This window comes from Canis lupus, chromosome 19, assembly GCF_048164855.1.
Source record: "Canis lupus baileyi chromosome 19, mCanLup2.hap1, whole genome shotgun sequence".
Lineage (NCBI taxonomy): Eukaryota > Metazoa > Chordata > Mammalia > Carnivora > Canidae > Canis > Canis lupus.
The window spans coordinates 38,630,372-38,657,399 of record NC_132856.1 but is presented as its reverse complement, the minus strand read 5'-3'; the positions used below and the strand labels follow the sequence as shown (position 1 = coordinate 38,657,399).

The 27,028-nt window shown below is 58.3% G+C and overlaps 3 protein-coding genes across 11 annotated transcripts; 1 reads left to right on the top strand and 2 right to left on the bottom strand.

The window, feature by feature from the left end:
• Positions 1–316: 316 nt before the first annotated feature.
• On the bottom strand, positions 317–17,955 carry ITIH4 (inter-alpha-trypsin inhibitor heavy chain 4). Of its 4 annotated transcripts, none has more exons than XM_072785918.1 (24): positions 15,615–17,955; positions 14,149–14,309; positions 12,001–12,105; positions 11,716–11,878; positions 11,471–11,581; positions 11,027–11,140; positions 10,247–10,363; positions 9,822–9,990; positions 9,590–9,715; positions 9,223–9,404; positions 8,957–9,142; positions 6,784–6,923; positions 6,367–6,521; positions 5,831–5,857; positions 5,542–5,595; positions 5,337–5,390; positions 4,969–5,082; positions 4,325–4,471; positions 4,178–4,204; positions 3,972–4,088; positions 2,710–2,884; positions 896–1,050; positions 672–768; positions 317–516 (listed from the first exon to the last, which is right to left on the bottom strand). In XM_072785918.1, the coding sequence occupies exons 1-24, from the start codon at positions 15,924–15,926 to the stop codon at positions 447–449; spliced, it is 3,078 nt and encodes a 1,025-aa protein (XP_072642019.1). In that variant the 5' UTR covers positions 15,927–17,955; the 3' UTR covers positions 317–446. The 4 variants fall into 4 exon arrangements, with proteins under 4 accessions (XP_072642019.1, XP_072642021.1, XP_072642020.1 ...); XM_072785920.1 differs by having other exon boundaries at positions 4,442–4,471; XM_072785919.1 differs by lacking the exon at positions 5,337–5,390.
• Positions 11,933–25,612, top strand: LOC140610184 (inter-alpha-trypsin inhibitor heavy chain H1-like). 6 transcript variants are annotated; one of them, XM_072785925.1, is made up of 13 exons: positions 11,933–12,083; positions 12,233–12,410; positions 12,619–12,814; positions 20,286–20,397; positions 20,839–21,156; positions 21,242–21,256; positions 21,541–21,561; positions 21,929–22,009; positions 22,114–22,227; positions 23,221–23,422; positions 24,321–24,493; positions 25,090–25,201; positions 25,340–25,612. In XM_072785925.1, exons 5-13 carry the CDS (start codon positions 21,054–21,056, stop codon positions 25,467–25,469), a joined length of 951 nt encoding a protein of 316 aa, XP_072642026.1. In that variant the 5' UTR covers positions 11,933–12,083; positions 12,233–12,410; positions 12,619–12,814; positions 20,286–20,397; positions 20,839–21,053; the 3' UTR covers positions 25,470–25,612. The 6 variants fall into 6 exon arrangements, with proteins under 6 accessions (XP_072642026.1, XP_072642027.1, XP_072642028.1 ...); XM_072785926.1 differs by lacking the exon at positions 12,619–12,814; XM_072785927.1 differs by lacking the exon at positions 12,619–12,814 and having other exon boundaries at positions 20,286–20,599.
• MUSTN1 (musculoskeletal, embryonic nuclear protein 1) lies at positions 18,098–23,936 on the bottom strand. Its single transcript, XM_072785933.1, has 4 exons — positions 23,776–23,936; positions 19,784–19,978; positions 18,577–18,709; positions 18,098–18,399 (listed from the first exon to the last, which is right to left on the bottom strand). The coding sequence occupies exons 2-4, from the start codon at positions 19,790–19,792 to the stop codon at positions 18,293–18,295; spliced, it is 249 nt and encodes an 82-aa protein (XP_072642034.1). The 5' UTR covers positions 19,793–19,978; positions 23,776–23,936; the 3' UTR covers positions 18,098–18,292.
• Positions 25,613–27,028: the final 1,416 nt, after the last annotated feature.

The window sequence follows — 27,028 nt, the reverse complement described above, 5'->3', positions numbered from 1 at the left end:
GAACCTCGACCCAGTTCACGCTTCCTCTTTTTTTTTTTTTAAAGTCAAAACTGGTTTTCATGGACTGAGTGACCATAAAGCAGATGAAACCTTTGATGTTCTCCTGTCCTAGACCTCCAGCTGGAGGCTGGAGCAACATTTTAAATAGGTGGTTTAATCTCCCTAAATCTTAAGTTTCTCTACTTGTAAAGACTGGACTGAAAGTTCTCCACAGGTTTTATTGGTCACAGGCCCTTGAGGGGGTCACGGTGGAAGATTCTAAGATTCTAATTCTAATGTGGGATTTAGCCAGATGCAACCAGAGATGCCCACTGCCTGGGATTACAGCACCTTTCTTTATTTGTAATGAGTTAAAATATTGCTCCCTGTCCCAGCCCAGGCCCCACGGGCGGCCCTCTGGTCATAGTCATGTGGCATGGGGGGTGGGCTTAACCCCTCCCACATAACTACAGCTCCACAGACCAGCAGGAAATCTCTGTTCCTGGGGATCCTTCTTGGTAATCCAGCTTGACCAATCTGGGATGGATAGACAGACAAAAAGATAGGTGGTCAGCAAATCTCAGGTGTGATGGGAAGAGACAGAGACAGCTCGGGTTCAATACGGGGACCACAGAGAGTCTCAGGGTCCCCAGAGCCCAGCTCCCAGCCTCTCAGCCCCTGGCCAGGCTCACCTGGTGGCAGAGTAGTCACGGCCCTGAACCCTCAGTGTTCGCTTGCTGTCATCGGCCTCTGTTGGGGGCCCCCAGAGCACATCCTGGTAAAACTGGCCTGAGAGACAAAGGGCTGGTCAGCAAGGAATAAAGACGGAGGGAGCCTGGGAGACAGAGGTGAAGGGCACCGCCTGTTCGCCGGCAGAGGTGGCCTCTGAGGATGCCCAGAGCCCCGGGCAGCATACCAAGGGTCCCATTGACGTGGCTGGAGAATCGGTCGGTGTCCCGCAGAAGGAGCCGGAGCCCCTCTCCAGGGCCGTCCCAGGGTAGCAGACCAACGGTCACTTTGTCTGCGCTGCTGAGCAGCAGGAGCCCCGTCTTGTCCATGGTCATATTGAGGCTGCGGGGAAACCGAATGTCCTGTGCAGTCTGGGTGGGAGCGGGGAGGGGGGCTGCCCTCTGGGCTCGGGCCTTCCTGCTGCGGCCTCAGGCCCGATCCCCTCACTGGGAAACTGGGACGACATTAACTTAGTGAGATCTGGCGCATTCCTTGTAAAATGAGACAGTGCTTCCTTTCCCTCCCTGGTCTCCTTAGATTTGGTTTCTCCATAAATTCCTCTTATATGATTTAGGCAGTTCTCTGACACATTTACTCTGTCCCTTTTGTGTTAATGGCCAGTGTCGCTTTCTTCTGATGATTATTGTTATTTACATCTAGAAGAGCAAGTCCCTTTTCATTCTATCCTGTCCTTTTTAACTTAAGATAATCTTTGAAATTCTTACCTTTTTGGTTTTCTTAGGAATGTCAGGCTCTTTTAAGCATGTTGAATAGACCCCTGCTGTTACTCTGAGTTTTTTTTTTTTAATATTTCATTTATTTATTTGATAGAGAGAGAGACAGAGAGAGAGAGAGAGCCACCACAAGCAGGGGAAGGGCAGAGGAAGAGGGAGAAGCAGGCTCCATGCAGGGAGACTGATGCAGGACTCGATCCGGATTTTGGATCACGCCCCAGGCCAAGGTAGATGCTCAACCACTGAGCCACCCAGGTGTCCCTTTATTTTATCTTGTAGTGTTCATGTCTGGGGCACAGAAAGACTGTCATTCTTTGTGCATTTATCAGATAATAGTAAACTTTAAGAACTCTTATGAAATTGGGCGATTTTCAGGTTAAGCCCTTGGATTTTTCCAGGCATGCACTCATTTCTCAAGTGGCAACCCGTCTCTGGAGGGCAGAGGACAAGGCTCTCTGTATTCGGTGCAGGCCATGGGACTGCAGGGTGCTGCTCAAAGAGGGACAGGGTCCTCAGCCCCACTCCCAGGCCTCTTGTGACCTCTAGAGCTGGACAGTTGCCTCTGGAAGGCCCTATGGTGGGGCAGCCCCACCCAGAAAAGGTCACAGTCCTCCTGCATTACCCACCAGCTGCCCAGTGTTTGATGCCAGATGGACTTGTCGTCCCTCATCAGAGCTCATCAGAGTATGCTAAGGATGACATTCATAACCTTCCGCAGGAGGCAGTGCTCTCCAGCTTCTCATTATTGTCATTACTTCACCACATTGACAGCACTGCCCTCCACCGTGCCCAGCGGGCACCATGCTGTCTAATGGGCAAAGTACTCCCAGACCGCATCCTCTCATTGGATCTTCTGCTCAGCCCTCTGACTCAGAGCCAGGTGATTATTTCAGGTGATGAGTGAGGAAATAGGCTCAGAGGGGCTAAGCAGCCTGCCCAGGGTCACACAGGATTAGCGGGAGAGCTGGCTCTAAACCACGCTGTGCCCCACGTGGGACAGTGACCTAGGTTAGGTATGGGGACAGCCAGGTCCTAGCATAACGGCTCAGTACCCTTCCGAGCAGGAGGGTATGGTGCAGGGCTCTCTGCATCTCTGCATCTCTCTCTTCTGCAGGCGCAGCCCACTGCAGAAAACTCCTGCCCAGCCACTTCATTCCCAGGTCCGTGGCTCAGGTCACCTGTCTGCACTGTCACCAGCTAACTGATGTGGCCAGAGAGGTACCCAGCCTGGGGTGGGGGACTCAAGGGGCCCCAGACAGGGGCATACCCAGGCATCATGGAGAACAGCGTTTCCTTCCACTTGTAGGCAGAGTTTCTTCGGTTCTGAGTCACTACCACGTGCTCAGGGGAGGCGCGGACCTGCAGCTGGAGGTTCTTGAGGGTCACCTCGATCCATGAGAACTGGGCCTTCTCTGTCTCATACTGGCCGGTCACCTCAATCCCTGAGCAGACCGGGAGCAGAGAGGTCAAAGCTGTGGTCCCAGCTGAACCGAGATCCGCCCAGACCCCTTCTCACCAGCTGACCTCTTCGGTTCCCTTTCCCCAACACTCCCTCACACTGGGAGCAGGCTCCCACGACCTCTCCCCTCCTCCCTTGGTTTCAGATGGCTGTGGAAGCGCCCCCAAATCATCAGTGATGACCGCCTTCGGATGAGCCCTCTGAAAAGGGAGATCGTGTCTGAAATCGACGAATGTGTGTAAAGCCTCTGGTGTGCTTGGCCTGATGAGGTGCTACAGCCAAGAGCAAGATGAAGAGGGGTGGTATCCCCCCTCCTCTGTGAGCAAACAGACTATGGGCCAGGCGGGATGAGTGACAGACTGTGGGGACCTGGGAGGAGCGAGGGAGCCATAGATGCTCATTGATTCTGGCTGGCTCTGCAGGTGTGTGTGAGCATCCCTGAGCGCTGTGCCTCCTTGCATCTGACCTGACGCTCAGTTCAACCAGTAAGACCTTTCTAGAGGCCGGGGGTGCAGGCTTGGCCAGCACACACCTACCTCCTCACCATTTGCCGCCTCCACACCCTCCTCCAGCACCTTCTAGGGCTCTGCTTCTGCCTTCCCCTCCTCCACCCAGTGGGTCCCTACTTGTCTGCCAAGGCCCAGTCATTCCTATATGACCCCGTGCAGCCCCTCCTGTCCCCCAGATAGCTCTTGTCTCCTCCTCTGGGTTTGCTTCCATGTCACTCTAGGCACTGACTATAAACCACTGAGCTCGCCTATGCCCAAGTCTGTCTCCCCACTCCCAAAGTATGGCAGTGCCTGGGGGCAAGTCCACGTCTGGTCACCTCAGAGTGCCCAGGCTACCCAGTCCTGCAGATGTCTCGTGCTCAGGGAGGAGTCTGCAGGGTGGATGTATGAGGGCCAGTGTCGGTGCTCAGGGGCGTGGCCATGCCAGGATCTGGGACAGGCCCGCACAGGGCAAGGTGTGTCTCCATGGGCAGATGTCCCATCATTATCTCTGGGGTAGTAAGCTGGGCATGAGTGGTGTCTGGGACTCTCTGGGGGGATGACCGGACATGCACCTCTCACCTTGGTCAGGGTCTGAGAGCAGCTTCATTGGCCCCTGAGAGTGCTTGATGTCCACACAGAGGCGGTTCACACTCTGTCCAGGCAGCATCAGAATGACCGGAGGCGCCTGGATGGGGGCTGGGACAACAGGTGTGCTTCCTAAGGCAGGTAGGGTGGGCTAGGAGGCAAGGACAAGGAGGGGGCGTTGAGGGAAGCTGGCAACTTACCTGGAGATGAGGTTACCTTGGCTCGTTCTGAAAGAAGAAGAAGTCGAGGTTAAGGGAGCCCCTTCCCCGGGGTGGGGGGGTACTGAAAGATAGAGACCCGGATGCGTGTGGCCAGGGGTCTCTCAACTTCAACACTGGGAAACCCACGTGACAAGTCTGCAGAGTTCCCCGAAGCTTTCCTCTCCCAGAGTCTCCCTGTTACAGGGTCAGAAGCTACTGCAGGGACTCTGGCCGGGGCGACATCTCTGGCTCTTAAATCCTCACCTTGAAGCACTTCACCGGGAATGGAGGGGGCTGGTGGCGCCAAAGCAGGCATTAGTGCAGGGACAGCCAGAAACAGAAAGGAAGGGGACAATGAGGATTGAGAGCAATGAGCACGCCACCCACCCAGCCCCGCAACCCCTGCCACACTAGAAGAGTCTCTGTAATGAGATTTGCAAACAAAAGCACATGCTATAAGGGAAGATGGAGGGGACACAGGGCCTTGCCTTGCTCTGCACTGTTTCTGAGTCCAGATTTGGAAATCAGAAACAGCTCAAGGGTTCACGGTTGACTTTGGAAATGGAGGAAGCCTTCCCTTTCTAGAAGGTTCCATCCTGAGCCAGCCTCCAGAGTGTAATAAATCCAATTCAGTGAAAATAAAGGCACGTTATGTCATGTCAGGCCCCACAGCGACTCTCCCTGGTTTGTGTCCAGCTGTGTGCTTTGTGCTTTACCTCTCCAACTCTATGGCCCTGTTAAATGATCATCTTGGGGAAAGTAGACCCTCAGAGGGTCAGAAAGCGGCTTACCCAACATCATGTCTGGTTCCCCAGGCGTATGGTAGAGTGGATAAAGAGGAGCATTAGGAGGTCCTCGGAGTCCGTCTCTCCATGGGTCACTAGGTATCCTCCTGGAAGGTCCAGCTTTGGAAAAGTTGACACATGCAGTCTTCTCTCAAGTAGTGTCATGGGTCCCCAAAACTGGGGTTCTGGGGCCCAGTCCAGGAGAGGGATGTGGAGAGGGCACATGGCTCCCCTCCCTACACTCATCATTCTGGGAGCCTTTCCCTCCATGGCCAGGAGAAATTCAAAGTGGGAACAATGGACCCTTCTTGAATTCCCGCACCCCCTGCCACTGGGACATAAGCCCCCGCCCGCCAGCCCCCAAGTCAAAGTACCTTGTCCTCTATAGCCTCTTCTTTCAGTGAGGACAGAGTCTGCATAGATGCCTCCTAATCAGATATAACTAGACTTGAGTTCCAGCCCTGCCAACCGGGCTAGAGAACCAGGCAAATCACTCTCCCAACAATCAGGGCAGAGTCTTGTATGTGACTGGGGTTCTGTCAATCTACCCCCACCCCCATCCCTTTCCTCCTTTGTCACCTGTTTTTCTGTGCATTGTGTCTCCCACAGGAAATCTAGAGAAAGAATGATGACCTGGAAATCAGAGGAATGCGGATTTGTTTCTTGGATATACCTTTCTGGGGTCCCCAGCGGAACAGGGATTGTGTTCCTAAGCACCCAGGACAGGACCTGAGTGCAGACGATGCCCCCTCCTGGCAGCAGGGCTGGGCTGGAGAGGCCCTGGCCAGCGACTTCAGGGGCCGGTGCCTTAGGCCCTGTGTCAGCCAACCATCCCCCAGCCCAGCCTTTGAGGGAATTAGGCTCTTACTGGTATAAAAGTTCTTGTGTTTGTTTCCTGGATAAAGCAAAAAGAAAGAAAAGCAAATACACTGTTGGAGTGATTTCAATAAATGTAAAGTACTTCTATTTAACCTTGCTTCTCAGCCCCAGCACTGAATAGGTGAGGTGAACTCAGGTCAGGAGCCCTGGTCTCAGCTTCCTCATCAGTGAAATGGGATGAGTGTCCTGGGGTTCCTGGGAGATTAGGGTCCGAGTCTAGGTTGGGATATGGCCAGGGAGGGAGGGAGGCTCTGGAGAACACTGGATCAAAACTGGGTTGCCGGGATGCCTGGGTGCCTCAGTGGTTGAGCATCTGCCTTTGGCTCAGGGTGTGATCCCGAAGTCCTGGGATCGAGTCCCACATTGGGTTCCTTGCATGGAGCCTGCTTCTCCTCCCTCTACCTCTGCCTCTCTCTCTCTCTCTCCTGCCTCTCTCTGTGCCTCAAATGAATAAACAAAATCTTAAAAAAAAAAAAAAAGAAACTGGTTTTCCCAAGAGGCTGAGGTCCTACTCTTAACACCTACTTGTTTCCACAGGCTTCTCAGCAACTTCAGACCGTTGTTCACCTTCAGGTTTGGTGACCACCATGGATGTGAGGGGAGTGACAAAACTGTAGCTGAGTGACAAGTTCAGAGCTCGTGTCTCAAGGGCCTGCTTCTCAGCACCGGACGCTGAAACCCTGTAGGTTGAAGGCATCAGAGGCTCAGCAGGTCCTCCCTGGATGCCTAGTCAGGTCCTCCCTCCCTTCCAGAACCTTCTGGAAGGTTCCCACTGGGAAAGTCTGAACCTCACACATGGTGCCAACACCCTCCTCTCTCCGTGCCTAGGAGATACCCCATGCCAGCTGCCCCCACCACCGCCCCCTCCCCAGGAAAGCTTGGGAAGGTGCTCAGGCTGTGTGTGGCTGCCCTGGCAGGCCCTCGAGGGGGTGGGCTACCCACATTTGCTCTAGCAGTTGCTGTATGGTCAGGTATGCCCAGAGTCTCTCCATGAAGCTGTGGAAGATGTACTTGGGGCTCTGGAACTCCTTCTCCTGCTCTGCAACACTGGACTCCGTTTGGAAGGTGATGTTCTGCATGTGCTGAAAAGAGGGGCCCAGCCCGGGCAGGAGTAGTGAGGGCCTGCCATTCCCGAGCGCTCCCACCGGAACTTGCTCGGACTGGGACAGCTTCCATGGGCTGGTTGCAAGGACCGCATTTCCTTGGAGTAGGCTAGGGCTGGGGAGGGAGTCTGGGGCATGAGAGGCTCAGCCACAGAGCCCCCCAAGATGGGAAGAATGTGGGATAAAAGGCAGCAAACTCTCCAAGGGCAACATGGCAGTCACAGAGCCGGGAGCTCAGGGCAGACTGGCCTTTCCAGAGAAAGGGAAATAAGAATGGGATCTGAACCCCTGGCCAGTGTAGAAACAGTAGCAGGAAGGAAGTGCAAGTGCAGTATGGAGGCAGAAAGGGGGCCCAGATGCATTCCATGCTCATCCCCAAAACAGACACCCTGGGGACAAAGAGGGAAGAGCCTCCTCCTGCAGTCAGCAGCAGAGTTAGAAGAGAACGCAGGTATCAACGGCCCTGATAGGGCTTGAGGCCCCACCCGCCCCAACCAGCTGCCCCCTGCCCAAGCCGGTGCCCTCTGCTGGGGCTGGGCTCTGTGGGATGGTGCCAAGCTCTGGGGGGACTGCTGCTTCCTTCCCCAGGGAGGCACCTTCTGGCCTCGGGCTGCCCAGCCCGCAGTCTGGGAAGTGGGGTCTGGGGACAGAGGAACCCTGCCCTCTCTCACCACCGCTCCCCAGAGCAGCCGAAGACCTTATTATGGATCAGATCCCACTACCCCTGCTGGAGCCACCTCCTCTGTCTCACCCAGAGCCTGGTCTCCCAAAACTGACACATGCAGGCCACCTGCACGAATTTTGCCCTGTCCACACATACAGCTATTTGACGGTTTTCCTTAAACGAACTTTAAATAGATGAATACGATTTACTTGGCCTTGTCCCGAGCAATCATACCTGTAAAATGTTAGGTCTGGCGTTCAAGTTCTATTTTTCAGGAGACACATTAAAATAAATACACAACTACTAAAACAAAGACGTCTGTGTAAACCACCTGAGTCACCTTGAGTTCTGCACTTGGGGAACCCCTGGCCTTCAGGTTCATATTAGCAGCTAACGTGAATGGAGTGTTTACATGGGGCCAGACGTTAATCCCCACAGCAGCCTTACAAGGTGGGTAGGGTGACCTATTCTGATGTTTACACAAGAGGAGATTGAGGCACAGGGAGGTTAAGTGATCTGCCCCAGGCCTCACCTCTGGGAGGTAGCAGCTAGGCCTGAATCCAGTAGGCTGGCCACACGGCTTGCTACTTCCTCTGAGGTGGGGCCCCGCGCCCCCCAGGCCCCTCGGACTCACCCACCCGCTGTTCTTCCCACACACACTGCCTGCTGGCCGTGCAAGCCCAGAACGTTCCTCTGTCACCCCACCATCTGGCCTCTATCACCTCCTCATCATCCTTCAATCTCAGCTGGGCCTCCTCCGGGTAGCCCTCCCCGATTCCCAGACCAGGTCTGGGTTCCCAGGGCTGCCCCCCAAGTCCCCAGGCTTATCAGTCACGGCCATCACAGCCTGCAGCTCCTTGTTCGTGTGATGATTTACCCGCACGCCTCTCCTGTGAGGATCGTACCCCAGGGCCCAGAGAAGGACCTGGCACTGAGCAGGTGCCGTTTCTGTCTGTGCAATGAGAGGGCCTCCTGTGGCACAGAGGCAAGGAGGGCTGAGCAGGGACGGCGCATCACCTGGGGAGCCAGGCTCCTGCCCCGGCTGCAGGGGGCCCGAGGCAAGTTGCCTGCCCTGCCTGGGTCTCAGCCCGCTCATCTGTGAAATGGGAACAGGCCTCCCTGCCCAACCACAGCCTCGGAGGGCCAGTGTGAGGACAGGAGGGAGTGCCAGGCACTAGTGTCCTCAGGCCCAGTAACAGTGCAGACTGACGACTGTCATCTCTAAGTGGCAGGGAGCACTGTGACTTGCTTGAGGTCAACTGGAGCCCGGCAGGGCTGCGCTCTAGACCCAGCCCTCGGCCCGCCGGCCCCGGCTGCCCTTCCCCTGCAGGATGGCAGCCACCCTCACCAGCTGCCCTCTGACTTTGGCTGAGAGCACATCAGGGCTCTGGTCCCGGAGCTTCCCGACCACGACGATCTCGGAGCCTTTGAAGAGGAGCCGGAAATTGTCCTGTGAGACCTTGTCCACAGCATTGTCTGGGTACTCAAAGGTCACTGCTGTCAGCAATGGGTTGGCCACTTCCTGGTAGAAGTCCTGCAAGGTTGGGGGTGTCAGGAGCGCCGGGCGGGGTCTGCCCGCCTCACCCATGCAGCCCGCCAGGGGTGCTCTGGCACCTGGAGCTGCAGGGCAGAGTCCGAGTCCTCATAGATACGCCGAGCCAGGCCACCATTGTCCAGTGCCAGCTTTTCCAGGAAGACATAGCTGACATCGAAGCCAAAGCCCAGGCAGAAAAGGCTGTACTGACCATCTATAGCTTTCTGCACGTTCTTCTGGATCCTTGCAGGGCTGGTCTCCCCTGGACCCAGCAGTGTGGGAAGGGGAAGTGAGAAAACAGTGATTTGTTCAATGACATTTCTAGGATCTCACAGCCAGAGGGGCCTCAGATAACCACCCCCACCTCAGGTCCCATACAAGCCGGGCGAGAACCCCAGCGACCCCTCCCCGGGCGGTGTGCTCTGGGGTTGCTAGCAGTGTCCTCACCCACGGTGGGGTCACCATCGGTGAGCAGGATAATAAGGGAGACACTCCCATCTGACAGTAGCTCCTTCTGGTTGGCACTCTGCAGCAGCCGCACGGCAGTCAGCATTGCATCGTTGATGTTGGTCCCTGGCGGGGGGAGGCACATATTCTCAGGGTGGCATCCAGCCCAGCTCCCCAGGCTAGGCTCACTGCCCCGGAACCCCCCATGCTGCAGGGCTACGAAGGCACTGACCTCCATGGGCCTCAATGTTGGCAGCATATCTCTTGGCCTGGTCCACGTTCTCAGGCGAGGCTGGCACCAGCAGTGGCTTCCAGTGAGTCACATCCCCACTGAAGCTGATGAGATTGAACTGGTCGTTGGGCTTGAGGTCATCCAGGATCTTGATTAAGGCTTCTCGGGTCTGGACAGGAGGGTGGGAGACAGGGTGGGTGTGTGAATAGGGCCTCCCTGGGGCTCCTGGGACTTGGGCTGGCATTCCCGGGCTCCCATGGTCCCTGCTCTGGGGGCAGGCCCTGCCCACACTCTGACCAATCTCACTCTCTGGGTGCCCCGTCCCCAGGAAGATGGAGGAGGGAGAGTCTGCCTACTGGACCAGAGCCAATGGCGCGAGGCATGTGCGAGTTCCCAGGGCCATGCCCTTGGCTAGTGGGACTCACCTGCTGGATCTTCCTGCCACTCATGGAGCCGCTTTTGTCAATGACAAAGATCACATTCTTGGGTATCGTGGGCAGGCCCTCGGGAGCAAAGTAGTGCACAAAGTAGCCATTCTCGATCTGTGATCAGAGCAAAATAAACCCAGGTAGTAAGAGGGGCAGCCCTGCCCTGCCCCAGACCAGCCTTCTCACCCTAATCCTTGGGTTCCTCTCTTCACGCAGCCCCCTTTGACTCTGACCCACTGCTGACCTCCCCAAATCTTCACCATCTTCTACAGCTCAGTCCATCCCCTCTCTTGCCTTCCCTGCTCACGTATGACCCACTAGAACTTTACTCCACTTTACCCCTATTTGTTTTAGCATTTGAGGCAACTTACCCTAAAAAGTTCAGATGTAATAAACCTGAGATCCACCAAAAGAATAAAAACTTTAAAAACAAGGTCCATCAAAAGTGTAAAGGTAAAGCCTAATGATGCCAGAAACTTATGTGAAAGAAGCTACTGCCATTGAGCATAAAACTGAACTGTGAGCCTCCTGGCTGCCAAGACAATAAGGGAAATTGTGCAGGCATCTCTTTAGCAGAGGTGAAACTTCTGTGCCTCCAAAAGAAAATTGACTCAGGACCACTTAACAAAATTACTTGTTTTTAGTCTGTGATGCCACTGGTTCACCCTGATATATAGGGGCAGTTATTTTGCCTTTCCTTCTAGAACATGCAAGGTCAGGCCTTTGAGCACGGATGGATTTTCTGGTTGCCCCACTCTCGCCTTAGAGCCCACACACCTGAATGGAGCCTCCAGAGAGGGTCCGGTTCACGTCATAGCGGACAATGAAGTTGCCATCCAGGACTTTGTCCAGCTGTCCCGCTGTCTTTTGCGGCTTGAATTGGATGTGAGCCTGGGGAGGGATGGGCCAGAGTTGGGAGGAGCCCCATGGTCATCCTCATCCCCATCTGGGCTCAAGATGTGCAGGATCCAGCTGGCTGTCCTCCCCACCCTGGGGCCCTCCCTCAGGCTCCTGCCCATGGCCTTCTCTCCATCTCAGGCTTCACACCAGCACCCACCAGGCCTCATCCTCCAGCTCTGCCAAGTGGCAGCACGGACACAGCCCTCCAAAGTCCCTCCAGCTCAGACATTCTGCCCACAGTCCCGCTCTCTGGACAGACTCCTAAGGCTGGCCCGACAACAGGCCTCTCGGGACCACTGCCCGCCGACGGTGGCAGCCTACCTTGGTCTTGTTCTGCGAGATGGTGAGGGCATTCGCCAGTTCGCTGGTCATGAAGGTGCTCTCGGTCTTCAGAAAGCTGATGCCCTGAGGCTCGAAGATGTGAATGTCCATCTGGAGGCAAGAAGGGAGGCGCTGGGTCGGCTGGGAGCTGGGGCTGTGGGCCTCACAGGAGGCAGAGGGGGAAGGAGGGGCTGCTCCCAGCAGAGCAGGTGTCTTCCTGGAGGCCTTCCGGGAGGAGGCAGTACCTGCAGGTGCTTGACCAGCTGCTGGGGCTGGACTTTGAGCAGCAGCTCATACACTCCCAATTGCCGCTTGAGCAGCTCTTCATACACCAGCTCGAAGGTGACCTTGGCAGCTGGAGCCACGTTGACCGACACCTGGAACTGCTCCGTCTTTCTTCCAGTGGCCCTGGGGGAGGGGAGCATCAGGTCTGTCCCTCCAGGCCAGGCAGGGCATGGCCACTGGAGGCTGAAGGCAGGGCAGCCTCCGCCCCCGCAGCGGGGCTCCCTCCCACCCCATCCGTGGCTCACTTGACGAGGCCAGCACTCTCTCCCCTGGCCACAGCTGCACTGTACTGCTCCTGGGCTGCAGCTTTCTCCTTGATGTTCCCTGGGTAGGTCACACCTTCGATGATCCTGGGGCAGGAGGGAGGGCGGCAGTTGTGGAGGGCCTGATTGGGGCAGCCCACTCCAATCCCATCCCCTCCTCGGAGCCTCTCTGGACTCGCTGTGCCTCTCAACAGACTGACTCCTGTCTTTGCAGGAGCCTGTCCCCGGAAGGTACTTACTGTGGGCCAGGCTCCGTGCAGGGCCCCGGCTGAAGGCTGGTGGGCCTCTGCAAGCTACGCCAGGCTTCCCCCTACCCTGAGGCGTTGCGCAGGCTGGTAGACACCCACTCACTGGACAGACGGGGGAGGACGGCCGCAGAGGACACAGGACGGGTAAGCCCTGGCCTCCGCCCCGGCGGTCGGGCCCCGCACTCCAGCTTGCCCGCTCCGTCAGCTCGCTCCCAGAGGAACGGGTCAGTCACCAGTGCGCCCAGCCTTGTGTGCAGCTGTGTGGGGCAGGTGGAGGAGCGGGAGGGGGTGCTGGGCTCCCAGGCCAGCAGGAAACTCGGGTCTGAAAGGCTTGGATCCCTCTTCCCTGCAGCTGCCCCCTCTTCCTGCCGGCACGGCCAGGGCACTCTGCATAGAGCTTGGCCTCTGGAGGAAAAGGCTTTGGACAACTGGTGGACGGGTCTCCCGGGCTGTAGACACAATCCTAATGGCTGTTCTTTGGGGTTAGAAAGAACTGCCTGGGCTTTTCCTCTGGAAGGAAAAGAACTGCTCCAGATCCTCCTTGTGAGGTGAGTAGGGATGTCAGCGAGCATACACGCCTGTCCCACTGGAAGTGGCATGAACGAGTGAGAGTGAGCAGGGGTGGGCAGGGAGGTGCAGCCAAGGCATTAGGACCCAGTGTCTCTCCTCCTCACCTTCCTGACCTTCCTGGTCATAATTGAACTCTGGGCCAGAGATGGGGCTCCTCCTCCCAGACGCTCAGCTGGGGCGCCCTGCCAGGTCAGAGAGCAGAGCACCGTGCCCCCCACTTCCCTATCTCCCTCAACAACACCATCTGGACCCAGAGAGGGGTGCTGGCCCTGGGCTCTCAGCATTCGCATTGTGCCTGGAACCTGGCCACCTACTGGCCTCGGCACCCATGTGGGAGGCTGGGTATACCCTGCAGTGCTCACACTGCAAGTTGGGCAGCACAGGCCCTGGCTGCAGGGTTAGGAGAAGCAGGGAATGCTGAAGGGGGTGGTAGGAAGTGAGGAAGGAGCCAACCACAAGGACCCAGGCCCCACTGCACTTTTTCAGAGGTCTCAGGGTAGTTTAGGGACCCCAGCTGAGAGAAGCTTGCTTTCTGCCCCTCTATTGAGTTGCTGGGATCGGTGTCTCTCTGGCCGGCACTCTATCCCCACCTTTCCTGTGGGGCCAGGGACAGATGGAGAGGGTTTTCATGCATCTGGCAAACATTACAAAACAGCCCAGGAAGGGTGGGGGAGGACAAGGTGAGGATCAGCAGTGAGCCACAGAGTCAAACAGAAATCCCAGGGGCCTCCCAGTGCAGCCTCTGACCCAGAGCAGAAACACCCTCTGCAGCGTCCCAGGTAAGAGGGAGGGGACTAGCCTGGCTTAGAACTTCCTGTGACAAGGAGATCCCCCTCCTTGAGGCATTGCTCCATTGTGGGGCAGCCCGGGAGTCAGGAAGGCTTCTGTATTCTGAGCTGGCTCTGCCTTTGTGACTCCCTCCTGCCTGCGTCTGGCTTCAGGATGCCCCAGCTCTATACTCTTCAGAAGCAAAGATACCAAGATGCTGTGCTTCTCCATCTGTCAACCGGGCAGCATTTGGTGATGGTGGATAGAGGGATGGATGGCAGGAGGCATGAATGGAAGGAGGGAGGGAGGGATGAAGGGAAGGGTGGAGGGGTGGGACATCTCTGAGAACACATGAAGTTCATGGGTGAAGCCTCTGGTTCCTTGTACCGTCTACAGGCACAGCACACACACCTAAGGCATCCATCCCTGCACACTTTACATCAGGAAGAGGGCTCCTCTTCCTGGCAGGATGTCTCCAGGGAGGATGGTGCCATGGTGCTGGGCTGGAGGAGGGCAACAGGAGAGAGGGCAGGAAGGCACCTACATGGAGAAGTTGGTGATGAAGGCTCTCTTGGGCAGCTCCACCTGGAAGGTGGCCTCCTGCACAGTTTCGGCCCTGTTGACCACCCTGCTGGTGACGACTGTGTGGGCAAATCTGGACGAGACCTTGGAGTCCACGGTGAAGCTGTAGATGCTGATGTCATTCTGGACCGTGAAGGGGGAGGGGATGGGGTTGTTTCAATGCCACCTCAGCGTGAGACAGCGCTCTTTCAGAGGGGGCCCTGCCCTTGGCCCCTGACCCCAACTGAACCAATGACCAGGCCAAACCCAGTGAGGTGTTTCACATGTGAACACTCGTCTCACAGCAGAGGGCGCTGTGAGTGCTGCTTCCCCCGCTTCGGGGGCCAGGCCGTGGCTCTGCAGCCTGAGCCCTGTGTCCGCGAGGCGACTCTCACGTTCTCCTCGGGCGGGGGGCCCTGGAGGGGTCAGACAGCTTCACATTTGATCTTAGCTCTGCCCCGTGCAAGAGGAGTGAACACGTTCTGTGATTTCTGGTGACCTTGGCCTCCATGGAAACTGGGACTTGCCCCTCTCCCACCAGGTGCTTCCAGGAACTGTGAAACTTGCAGGCGACGAGGCCCCGTCTCATAACTGCCTTCCTCTTTGCCCCCCTTGGCCCCACAGCCGTGGCCCCTCCCTGGCCCCACGCCCTCTTCCTGTAGGCCTGCGGTCCCCCCAGGAAGGACGTGTGCACCCAGGCAGCCTTGCACACCTGCTGCCTGCACATGGTATGTCCAGCTGCACACGCAGCTTAGCACCGAGGCGTGGGACGGGCCGGGTGGCCTGTGGCCTGTCTCTGCTTGGTGTCAGACACTGTATTAAGTTCTCTCTAGATATTACAGGTTTGATCTTCACAAAAAAGCTCTTCAGAGCTTTTTACCATTTTACAGATGAGGAAGCAGACACAGAGAGTGTAAATAATTCCCCGGAGGCCACTGGGCCAGGAGAGGTAGAGCTGGGCTCATGAAGCCCATTCTCTCCCACCCCACCCACCACCGGCTCCCAGCAGCAACTGGCTGAGCTGCACTCCCAACACCCAACCCCCCACCCTGTAAAATGGAAATAAGGTGGGATCCCTGGGTGGCTCAGTGGTTTAGCGCCGCCTTCAGGGTATGATCCTGGAGACCAGGGATCGAATCCCATATCGGGCTCCCTGCATGGAGCCTGCTTCTCCCTCTGCCTGTCTCTCTCTCTCTCTCTCTCTCTCTCTCTGTGTGTGTCTCTCATGAGTGAATAAATAAAATCTTAAAAAAAAAAAAGATAAAAGGTCTCCCTTCTATCAAGTGGGAGAGTAGCCATACAGCCCCAGGCTAGGGCCTGGTACGGTCGGCACCGCTTCTTTGCACACACACTGATCCACGCTCACTTGTCTGTACACTTGCACACAGAGGACCTTCTTGTGAATCAGCTCACACCACTCCCGCTCAGGCACCCGTGGACACCCGTTACCTTTTGGGCAGTGGTCGCGTGGAGGACAGCCAGCAGCGAGAGTAGGACCAGCGTGATGCCACAGGTGCAGCCAAGGCCCGAAGCCTTCATCTTGGCCCCAGGGGCTAGCAGGTTGCTTCTGAACTTCAGAGGAAGTGGGGAATGAATTAGTACATGCTTGCTGTCCCACCCCTCTGGGGGCGGTTTCTGGGAAATCGGGATCTCCAAGCCAAAAACTGCAGTGGCCTCAGATAAGCAAACTGTGAATGTCCCGTGGACCTTGGCTGGGGACAGGAACATGTACTGAGTCAGGCTCAGATGGGAATTGGGCATGGCACCCTTTCTGAAAGGTCCAGAATCATCCCAGGCTGCTACCACCCCTTGTACCAGCCATTCCGCCAGCAGGCTCCCTGGGTCTGGGAGCCACAACAGTGAAGCAGCCTGGCCCAGCCTGGGAGAAACAGGGATGGCTCAAAACGGGGGACTGGGTTAGGGGGTAGGGGGTGGGCTAGGCAGTGGCTTCTAGGAGGAAAGTGGCCTGGATGCCAGCCTAGTGTGGCTGGGCAGTGGGGGCCCTAGAAGAACTGGGTGGCCACTGGGGTAGATCTGCTGGGGCCAGGGCAGGACGGAGACCCCTTCTCTGTCCTTGGGTCAGGTTGCTGTTGGACCCCATTCATCTAGCTGGGGCTCTTGGTTCACTTCCAAGGTCCCTAGAACAAGACTCGCACTTTGGCAAGACAATCTGAGAGCCATAAAGATGTTGGCATCTTGTGGCCTGTGGAGGTCTCCCCCGGGGAATGTATTGAGAGGAGAGCAGGGAACAGAACCCGGAAGGTGGTGGTTCAGTGTGGTGGTGTGCGAGCTCGGGGCGGGGGGGCGGGGTGCATAATGGGGTCAGCCGGGCAGAGGGAGCCCCTGAGTCATGGCTTGCGTGAGAAGGCCGGGCCTTTGGCTGGCCAAGGCAGTGCCACTGTCCTGAGCCCAGACCCTTGAGAGTGCCCCGGAGGGCCTAGGGTAGGATTACCAGTAACTTTTTTCAATTATCCTTTAATAAAGTTGCAATACTGCTTTTATAACAAATAGCAATGAAGTGAATACATTTTGAGGGATTCGGACGCAGCTGGTGCTTGTGTCCCTGGCGGCTCTGGGGAAGCCCAGCTCCCGAGTCTGGCCATGGATGGGGTGGGGTTGCTGCAGGAGTGTGGCCAGGTGCCAAACCCTGGGTCAAAGGAGGAAGATGTCTTGGCGACACTGGTTGGCATGGGGTGGGGTGCAGCCGCCATTTGGGGGGCCCACACAAGGTTCTGAGGCAGTGACTGGCCCCCAGGGGTCTCCTCCATCAGACCCGCAGCATCCAGCCCTGAGTAAAGGGCGTAGAGTCCCTGGAGCTGTCTCTGGCTGCCCATAAATGTTCCCCTTTCTTGGCACGACTACAGCCAGAAGCACCTGTATGCACGTCTGTGCTGCCTGCCGTGTGGCTCTGAGTATGTTTGGGATAATACGGGCTTCACACCTCCTCAGTGGTCTGAGAAAGGAGCTTCCCCGAGGAGCACAGTGAGCAGGCCCAGCCCTGTCCCATACAAGGCCTGCTCCACAGAGCAGAGAGCACAGGTCCAGTCTAGAAACAGCTATACCGGGAGGACAGGCTGGCTGAGGACGTGGGAAAGGCTCTGAGCAGCCAGCCCGACCTGCCCAGGGGACCGCCCGGCTTCCCTGCAGGCTGCAGCCCGAGTCAAGTGCCTCAAGCCCGGGCCCTGCTGGTCCCGCCCCGGACAGCCTGTGGTTTTGCCATGATGGGGGGATAGGCCTCTGCAGCCCCCCTGGATATGACCACTCCATGCACACAAGGGACCCTGAGGTCTGGGGAGGGAAACACTGCTCGTGAGCAGAGGACTTGGGAGCTCCCAGGATGCAGGCAGAGCTGTGAGAGTGGCTAGGAGGCTCGCCCTGAGTCTGGGAGAAGAGCAGCTAAGGAGGTGGACCACCACTGGCCAGAGAGCGGCCTCGGCCTGGCTTTGCTTTGGGGGGGGGTGTGAGCTGGCAAGGAGGGAGTGCAAACAGGGTGCAGGGGCGGGGGGGGGGGCTTTGAGGCCCCTGGTCCTGCAGAGCCTTGGAGTCCTTGGAAGCATCTCAGTGGTTTCTGTGGAGATCAGGGGGATGGGTGAGCCTTGGGCCCCCCACTTGCTTCACTCTGAGCAGTGTTACTGTGGGCTGTCTAATGCAACAGGCCCCAGCTCTAGTCCCTTGTCAGACAGAAGGGGAAACTGAGGCCCAGAAAAGGAAAGACTGGTTTGAAGTCACACAGAAGTTCAACACCAGGTCTCCATGTCCCAGGCTCTTTCTGGCATGTGGCAGCAGCCATAACAGCACCTGCCTTATCTACCCTGGGACCTCCCAAAAGCCTGCCAAGGGCACAGAACACGCCCCATGCCCTACCCCAGCTGCTCCTCCCCTACACTTAGTGGCTATGGCCGGTGACCAACCAACACCCTCCAAACGCTGGAGCCACTTGGGTGTCCTCTTTATTGCTGTTCTCCAGGTGCTGGCGTAGAGTCCCTGGGCCGAGGGCCCCGGGCTGTGAGGGGCAGGTGGCAGTCCCACAGACAGTAGACGAGAAGGTGCATTCTGGCATAAAAAGTTTTGGGGAAAGGATCCTGCGTCTGGGAGTTGACAGCGGTGAGGGGAATGGCATGTACTTCTTAGCCAAAGACACTCTTGGCAGGTCCAGCTTTGGGCTTCTCAAAGACAGTCTCCGAGCCGGTCCGGCTGCCGCTGAACACTGACGGGGCGGTGGAGCCGGCTAGTTCTGTGGGGAGGACACAGAGATGTGGGCATGGGGTCTCCTTTTACCGGGGGAGGGGGTGTCCCCTGAGCTCAGGAGCTCTGGATTCTCAGGGAATGACCTCGGACCCTTTGCCCTGTCGCCCACCCCCAATGACACCCATCCACACCCTCCACCCCCACCACCCAGGGGGATACTCACCACACTCCCGCATGACCTGGTAGGTCTTGGACTTGATCTCCTGGTTCTTGGCTAGGTTCCCACGGGCCCCCTTCAGATCTTCCTCCTTCACAGGGGGGCGCTTCTTCTTGATGGGGGCATCCGGAGCACCAGCCTTGGAGAGCCCAGAGCTTCATCTTACAACCCCAGGCCTTGAGGCTCAAAGCCCCTTCCCACCTCTGTGCCTTGGCCCTGAGATCCCTCTTCACCAGTCACTGAACTCAAGTCAGTTTAAGGCCCCACTCCTCTTCCAGGAAATTTTCCCAAACGTATTCCATCCACCACCTGCAAGTCTCTCTGTCCTTCTCCCACAAACTGGGAACTTGGGGAGTGTGGCTGCTGTGGCCTCACACTGTTAGCCTGCCTGGCCAGGCTCAGGCCTGGGCATAAAGGGCAAAGGGGAGAGGGACTGGTTTGAGGTGGAGTTTTAAGGGCTGAATTCCAAGACCTGCTCGCTGGGTGGCAAGGGGTCCCTTAGGGATTGCCTTTCTCTCCCCCATATTGCCAGTGTTTACCTTGTGTGTTTTGGGGAGGCAATAGGGTAGAGCTAGATGCCCGTGAAGTCAGCCCCACCCACGGAGCAGGCAGCAAGGAGAACCCTCCACTTAGCATGCTGGTCGCTCTGTCCCTCCAGTACTAGGCATACGCAGGCTCAGCGCTTATCCAACCCATCACCCCCAGGCGCCCACGAGTCTGAGGCCTCATTTCTTCCTAAGCCCTGGGGACAGGTGCAGGGAATCCCTGGTCCCCGAGCCTGGGCTGGGCTGCTGGGGCAACACACTACACACTGTACACGGAGACCTATCCTGCTGGGGAGACACCCGAGCAGAGCTGCGTACCTACAGACCCAGCCTCACATGGATGTGTACATACACACACACGGTTACACATGGAGCTACATGCAGTCAGCTTCCTCACACACACAAGCATACACAGAGATTCAAAGTATCATACATGTTGTCTCTACCCTACTGGCAAACCGGACGATACCACCAAACCCAAGATAAATAGGGATTTGTCAGCAAGCTGGGGCCCAGGCTTGCCCTCCCTGGGCCCTGGCCTTTCAGGGGCTGCAGACACTCCTCTTTACACCTGGAGTTCAGCTCAGGACACAACTGTCAAGAGAGGACAGCGTCCAGGTTTCCAGCCCCACCCTGGCACCCACCCAGCCTGCGCTGGACCCTCCTACCTGCGACATGGTGGGTGCTGTACGAGAGCTGTTTGAAGGTGCTCCTCTGGCAGGCAGAAGCCAGTGGAAGGGATCAGAGCAGCGCCGGCCCTCCGGGGCTTATATGGTCCACTTGCCGGTCCGGAAAGCCACTCCCCTCCTTGACGGGCTTCCTGATGATTCAGGTCCGTACTGCCTGTAGCTTCAGAGTTTATTCTTAGAGATGAGAGGGCTGGCTAAGCGCTGCTGCCTGGGGATGGCAGACCGCCGGGGGGACCCTGTGCCCTTGGGAACAGCTGCTCTATGCAGGCAGGAGGTGCCGAGCCTGGCAGCGAGCAAGGGGTGTGTTGATGAATGCGGATCTTGGAACGAGTGTGGCAGCCTGAGCTGTCCACCTGGGATAGTCCATCCCGATGTAGTGGGTGTCCCCGAGGGAAGTGAGGGCCCTGAGCCAGGCTGGGCCATTCTGAGCTTGTTTTCCACTCTCTTCTATCCGCCACCCCCACCCTCCCGCCCCCCTCAGATTCCAGAGGAAAGAGACTTTCCATCTCTGCACAGCAGCAGGGCAGGAGCTTCCTGCGTCTGAATCTCAGAAGCATTTGCTCACAGGGAGCACAGCCCCCCACAGTTCATAGGTGAGCACCCGTCCCGAGGGACAGCCGGACAGCTGCTCCATCTGTGTGTGCTCTTGTGTCTGACCACAGTCTGGCTCGCAGTGCAAGTTTAGCAAGGGACAAAGAGGCAGAGGGTCAAGTGCCCAGGAAGGGCCAGGGAGGGCGCAGAGTCTGGCTGGCTGAAGGCACCCACAGGTACCAGGCCTGAGGTTGCCGAAAGAGGGTGAGAGACATCTGAGCCCATTCTAGCCACTGAGCTGTGGAGAGAGCGAAGGGTCCAAGGTTTCCCCTGGAGGTCACTTTGCTCTCTGCTACCTACTAATATCCATCCTTGAAGGGGAGACCATCGGGGTGCCTGGCAGCGCTCTCCACCTGCAGTGGGTGTGGGGAGTGGATGGGGGGGTGTCAGCCACCCCTAAGTTCTTTGTCAGTTTGTGATGGAGATTATTTTTATCCTTGGAGGCTGCAAGCAGACGGAACCCCACCAGGCACTGACATTCGGTGATCCCCAAGGCCACCCCACAGGTGCCCGCCGAGGGAGGGAGCGAACAAGCGAGCGAGCGGGCCAGGAGGCCAGGCTGCCGTGGGCTGGCCGCGGGGCTTGGAGCCGGTGCACGTCTCTCAGGACGAAGCTGGAGGGGAAGGAGAAGGCCGACGCGGCGGCCAAGGCGCTGCAGATGTCGCTGGCTTACCAGTTCGTGACCCCGCTGACCTCCATGACCATCAGGGGCGTGGCGGACGAGGACGGCCTGGAGCCCGTCGTGGACAAGCCCCCCGAGGGTAGGGCTCGGCCGGGCGCGCGCGGGGCGGCTCTGGGGGCCCCAGTCCTCCGGGCCTTTAACTCTTCCCTTTCTCTCCCTTCCAGATGCCCTGCCCTTGGGTGAGTTTTTAAACCGGGCTGGTCTTCGGGAGGGGCTCCTGGGGCCCTGCAGGCAGCTCGGCCCCCAACCTCGGCGCTGCCCCGGGAGCCGGGAGCCGGGAGCCCTCACGCAGCTTCGTGCGCGCCTCCGGGAGCCTGCGTCTGCGCGGCCGGGCCGGGTGCCCAGGGGAGGGTCGGCGAGGCCGCGGCGGCTCCGGGCCCAGGGTGCCTCGGGGAGCGGGGAGCGAGGCCCGGGCCTGCAGGGCGTGGTGGGGGTGACGCTGGCCCACGCGTGTCCTCCGCAGAGATGGTGGGACACAGAAAGAGTAAGTGGCAGCGCCCCACCGCCACGCGTCTCTACCTCTCCCGGCGCCCCTGGGGCGGCCCGTTCAGCCCTGAGCCGCCGCGTTGGCCTGAGGACGAAACGACGGACAGCAGGAGGCTCGCTCACCGCCTCCCCCCGGGACCCTCGCGACAGCCCCCTGACCCGGCCTGGGTCCCCTTATGCCACCAGCTCCGCCAGGGCCCCACGGAGGGGACAGACGGGGGGGCTGGCTCACCGGCAGGCATCAGGGGCTCGGGGCCCTCCTGCTCTGGGGCTTCAGGCCTGCCGCCTGGGGGGGCTGGGAAAAGGAGCCCGCAGCCCCAGGGAAGTGGGGTACCATCCTCCTAAGTGCCATTCCCTCCCGCCAGCGTTCAAGCTGCCGGCTTCACAGCCTTCCCCGACTGGACCCAGTGCCGACATCCAGCAGTTGCCAAACCAAGTGACCGGAGGCGAGTTCTGGGGAGGGCGTGAGGGACACCCCTGCCCTGCTCCTGGCCGGGCCCAGCCCACCTGCCCGATGCCCAATCTAACGGACTCCATGCTATGCCCCCAGTGGACACGGACCCCCACTTCCTCATCCACGTGCCCCAGAAGGAGGATACCCTGTGCTTCAATATCAATGAGGAGCCCGGTGTGATCCTCAGCCTGGTGCAGGACCCGGACACAGGTACTCGTGACCTCACGGCCTCTGCCAGACAGGGTGGGGCTGCACTCCTGCGCCCTCGCTGGTAGCCACCGACACGACAGTGTCCATGGCCTCCACTTCCCACAGCCTGGGCCCCGGTCACCTGGCTGAGCTCAACCCTCCTCCTTCTCTCCCATCGACCTGCCTGGGCCCTAGATGGCACCTGCTCTTGGACGTGTGACCCCTGCAGGCACCCAGGACCCTGTGCTCAGAAGGGCCCATGCTCGGTTTAATGCTCTGCTCTAGTTGTCTTGAAGTTCTTAACAGATTTTGAGCGAAGTCCCCTCACTTTCATTTTGTACCGAGTTCTGCAAATTCTGGAGGAATCCTGCCCTGCCTTCCCCCTCAGCTTGGCTGAGGGAGCCCGAGTCCCTCCTCCAGCAGTGCTCCCTGTCCGACTGTCTGTGGGCCACTCTCTCCCTGCCTCCCTCCCAGTCCGATCAGGCGGTCTGCAAGGATTTGTTGAGCACCTCCTAGGGGCTACAGGTGCAGTAGGGACTGAGCCAAAGTCCCTGTGCTCCTGCAGTTTGGCCAAGGGAGACAGACAGGCAAACAAATTCTCAGATGACCATTTGAGAGCATGAGACATGCCGTGTTGGGATAGTGAAGGCAAGAAGGGGGCTGAGGGCTGCTCAGTTGGGAGGAGGCCTCTGTGCCCTGCTCCTGGGTCAGGGATCAGGGCGACAGAGAAGGAGCACGCCCAAGTCCTATCCTCGGGGAGACAAGACCCCTGCCCTGGGGGCCCAGAAGCAAGGGCTAAGCAGTAGGTAGTTAGCCCTGTAGGAGTGGGGAGGGAGAAGTGCTGTGTGGCCTCCACTCATGCTGAAGGCCCCCTGGCGAGGGGGGAGCCTCAAAGCCAGTGTGGAGTGTGGGTGTCTCCCAGGAGGGGGGCACGGCATGAGCAAAGGCAGGCTGGCAGGCACGTAGCGAGAGCTGGCCCCTCCCTGACCCGGATGGCCCCTCACCCTCCTGCAGGCTTCTCTGTGAATGGGCAGCTCATCGGCAACAGAGCTGGGAGCCCTGGGCAGCACCAGGGCACGTACTTTGGGCGGCTGGGGATTGTGAACCCCACGACAGGCTTTCAGCTGGAGGTGACCCCTCACAACATTACGCTGAACCCTGACTCGGGTGGACCCGTGTTCTCCTGGAAGGACCAGGCTTCACTGCGGCAGCATGAGTAACCAGGCTGGGGCCTGAGCCTGGTGGGGGGGGGAGGCGGGGGGAGGCAGGTGGGGGGAGGCCTGGGGAGGGATAAGGCAGGAAGCCCCAGAGCCAGCTCAGCTGCCTGAGCTTGCCGGGCCCTCGTCCCCTGAGCTACGTCAGTGAATGTCATCCGTGTGGCCTCCGTGTGGGCTGGGCAGACCTGTTGGGCCCTTGGACCACCCCACCCGTTTCCCTCCGCTCCTGGACCCTCGCTCCAGGCCGGGCTGCCTGCGTGCCCTTGCCCAGCGGTCCATTTTCATCACCACCAAACAAAGCCAACCCACGTCCGGGGCCCAGCGCCAAGGCCACCTATTCCCTGAAACCCACCTCATCTCTTTTCCGCTGGACTCGAGCTCTCTGGGCTTCTCTTTCAGCACTTATCTTAGCACAGCTTGTGCTTTTGTTTGTTCCTTCCTCCACTCGCTCATTCTCCAAACTCTGCCAAGTACCAGAGCTGATGCTGGGCAGCAGAGTTTTAGGAAGGAGAGAGCAGAGTCCAGTGTGGAGGACACAGATGATGAGTGGCAGTCAGAGAACACGGACTTTGATATTAGAGAAGCTGGAGTCCAAGTCCTGCCTTTACTGCTTAGCAACTGTGTGGCCTGGACCTGGGCAAGTCCCTGACCCTCTCTGAGCTTCACAGGATCAGAGTGAGAACAAATGATGCAGTTTGTATGGAGGGCTTGGCACAGTGCCCAGCACATTGTAAGCCCCCCCCCCCGCCCCCATAGCAGCATGTAGCAGGCAACAGCCCTCCATCTGGGAGCGGGGGCGTGGTGCTCATGACAGCTGGATCCAAGAGGAGCAGGGCAGCTGCACGGAGAGGCGTACGGTGTAGCTGCACCTGCCCTCACGGCCACCTTGCCCTGCAGGGTGGTAGTGACCATCAACAGGAAGAGGAACCTGGTGGTGGCTGTGGAAGATGGGGGCACGTTTGAGGTTGTCCTGCACCGGGTGTGGAAGGGCAGTGCCGTCCACCAGGACTTCTTGGGCTTCTACGTGCTGGATAGTCACCGGATGTCGGCTCGGACACACGGGCTGCTAGGTAACCAGCTGGGCAGGCAGAGGTAGTGGGGTGCACTGTGGCAGCCAGGGGGCTCACCATGGCTCAGACTTGCAGCTGGTCACCAGGGCAGGCCCTTCTCCAACTCGGCCATCCAGGCTCAGAGCTCCAAACAAGGCTGGTCCTGCTCAGGGTCTCGTCCCTCAGAAAGGCTGTGATCAAACACAAGGTGAAACTTCACCTTAAGTGGGCCTGGGGGCGAGCAGGGAGAGGTCCGATTAGCAGCAAGGTCCAAACAGACCAGATCCCCGAGGCCTCCTGGGTGGGGTGACTCACTGGCCCACTGCTTCTCCTGGTGGCCTTCCTGTCGCACTTGCTGTCTGGGGGCACCTACCCCTAGGACTCTCTCCCCAGCCAGGTTCTTGCCGAATTAGTCCAAGAAGGTGGGAGGTATAACCGGCTGCCAATAAATCTGCTTTCGATGCCAAAGGGGTGGCTTCCGATGCCAAACCGTATCAGATACAGTCCCGCCCTTAAAAAGACAAGCATTCAGGCCAGTCTGTGACCCCCCAGTGAGCACCTGCTGAGCCCCGGGCCCCCCAGGATAACTTGCTGCTGCTTCCAATGTGCCCTTCCAGGACAGTTCTTCCACCCCATTGATTATACAGTCTCTGACCCCCACCCGGGCTCCGACCCCACAAAGACAGATGCCACGATGCTGGTAAAGAGCCACCAACTGACGGTCACCAGGTAGGTGGCTGCTCTCCCAGTATGTCTGCCCTTGGCATTCCCGTCATTGGTCGGGGCCTTCCTCCAGGTGTCACAGGGGTGGAGTGGGCTTCCTCTGGGGGGTCCCGAAGGTAACCCCAGCTTTCTGTATCTCCCCAGGGGCTTGCAGAAAGACTACAGCAAGAACCCCCGGCACGGGGCTGAGGTGACATGCTGGTTCGTCCACAACAATGGGGCGGGGCTGATCGACGGCGTTTACACTGACTACATCGTCCCTGACATCTTCTGAGCCCCCTCGCCGGCACAGCTGTCCTTTCTCGGGACCGTGGCAGAGGACAGCATCCTGACCGGCTCCCGGTGCCACACCTCTCTGGTCAAGCTGATCCATGTGTCAAAGGCCCCATGACTTCCATTAAAGGGAGGCTGAGTCTAGCCCAGGCTGGCTGCTTTTGGGGAGGGAGAGTGGCAGGGAGGCAACCCAAGATATTGCCCCTCAGAGGACTCTGAGGTCAGAGCACACCTGGAGGCCGCCAGGGACCTACTCTGCCCCCACACCCCCCTATTCACTGCAGCTGCCCCATTCCACGCCCGCTGAGCACCTGGAGTGCCCCCTGCACACAGCTCCCCTCAGGGACACTGGCTCTTTATACCGGCACCGTTGTAAGTCTTTGTGGAATTAACTAAATGCATCTAGAACCAAATCCCAACAGCCCTCAGGGATGCCTGTGCCACACCCAGTTATAGCCGAGGAAACGGAGGTTAGGGGACTTGTCCAAAGTCACCTGTAAGTGCCAGAGCCGGGCTTTGAACCCATGCTGCGTGGTGTCAGCATCTGTGAGCTTAATCCCCTATGTGGTTCTTCCCGCCAGGCTGGGCAGCGGATCACAGCCTGTTGGGATTCCGCTCTAGAGATGCCAAAGCATCACTTAAAATAAACATATGAAAGGAGCATAGAAAGTACATACAATCGGGGGTCCCAAAAAGTCCCGTGGGAGCCGGATGCTACACCCACTGGCACGCGGTCCCTGGAGGCAGTTCCGGGGCCTTCCCCCTCAGCTCAACATTCCAGCTTGGGTTTGCGAGCCCTGAGAGCCGGGACATTTCCCAAAGGCAAAGACAGCCTTGCCCAAAAGTGGTGATTTCAGGGAGCTAGCAAGAGCAGCCCCTGGCTCATGCTGAGGCCTGAAAATGATCCCCTCGGGGCTCCTTCCCTGGCGTCGCCCTGCGGCCGTTAAAGTGCAGGGTCACAGGGTGAAGGGAGATGAACCGGTGTCTTGAGAAGCACTGGCCCTCTGGTGAAGGTTCATGGGCCTCTTTTCCAAAGGTTTCTACTTTTTCTCCGCTGGTTTCCGTGCAGTTCCCACTACAACGGAGGCCCAGGAGGACCCAGATCAGTAACACAAATCTTGAGCTCCAGGGCTGCCCTGGGCCCCGGAACACAGAGCTCTGGGGGAGGGGGGGTGTAAAGAGGGGGGAAGAACAGCGTTTCAGAGCCCAAGCACCCACTGGAGCCTCCTGGGCGTTGTAAGGGAGGGAGAGCCCGGGACTGCGGGATGGCTGGTTGCTGCCCCGAGAGACAGGCCTTCCCTCCTGCAGAGCGGAAAGGCTGTGAGCCCGAAGAGCTCTTAGATTCCATCTCACTCGCCACCCTGCACGTGACTCTAGGTCCCTCCGAGTCCCCAGCTGTCCCTCCAGTGCCTGTTGAGCAGCCGCAGAAGCCCTGGGTAGAGTTGTCTCTCCCACCAAACTCCAAGTAATCGGGGACGAGGAGGCACGTAGAGGAAAGGGCCAGGGAAGCTCCACAGGCAGCCACGGGGCTCCGAGGGGCTGCTGGACAACTGTTGGGAG

What these genes read in the sequence shown, in the direction of transcription:
- ITIH4 (XM_072785918.1), bottom strand. Translation starts at nt 15,926, where the DNA reads ATGCCCAATTCCCATCTGAGCCTGACTCAGTACATGTTCCTGTCCCCA. An exon ending in TTCATCACCAACTTCTCCAT is followed by an intron (nt 12,106 to 14,148) that starts GTAGGTGCCTTC and finishes CTCCTGCCCCAG; the next exon opens with GATCATCGAAGGTGTGACCT. An exon ending in ACACAAGAACTTTTATACCA is followed by an intron (nt 5,596 to 5,830) that starts GTAAGAGCCTAA and finishes TCTGATTTCCAG; the next exon opens with GTCATCATTCTTTCTCTAGA.
- MUSTN1 (XM_072785933.1), bottom strand. An exon ending in CCAGGTCATGCGGGAGTGTG is followed by an intron (nt 18,400 to 18,576) that starts GTGAGTATCCCC and finishes TCCTCCCCACAG; the next exon opens with AACTAGCCGGCTCCACCGCC.
- LOC140610184 (XM_072785926.1), top strand. Translation starts at nt 21,054, where the DNA reads ATGTCGCTGGCTTACCAGTTCGTGACCCCGCTGACCTCCATGACCATC. An exon ending in GATGGTGGGACACAGAAAGA is followed by an intron (nt 21,562 to 21,928) that starts GTAAGTGGCAGC and finishes CCCTCCCGCCAG; the next exon opens with CGTTCAAGCTGCCGGCTTCA. An exon ending in GGTGCAGGACCCGGACACAG is followed by an intron (nt 22,228 to 23,220) that starts GTACTCGTGACC and finishes ACCCTCCTGCAG; the next exon opens with GCTTCTCTGTGAATGGGCAG.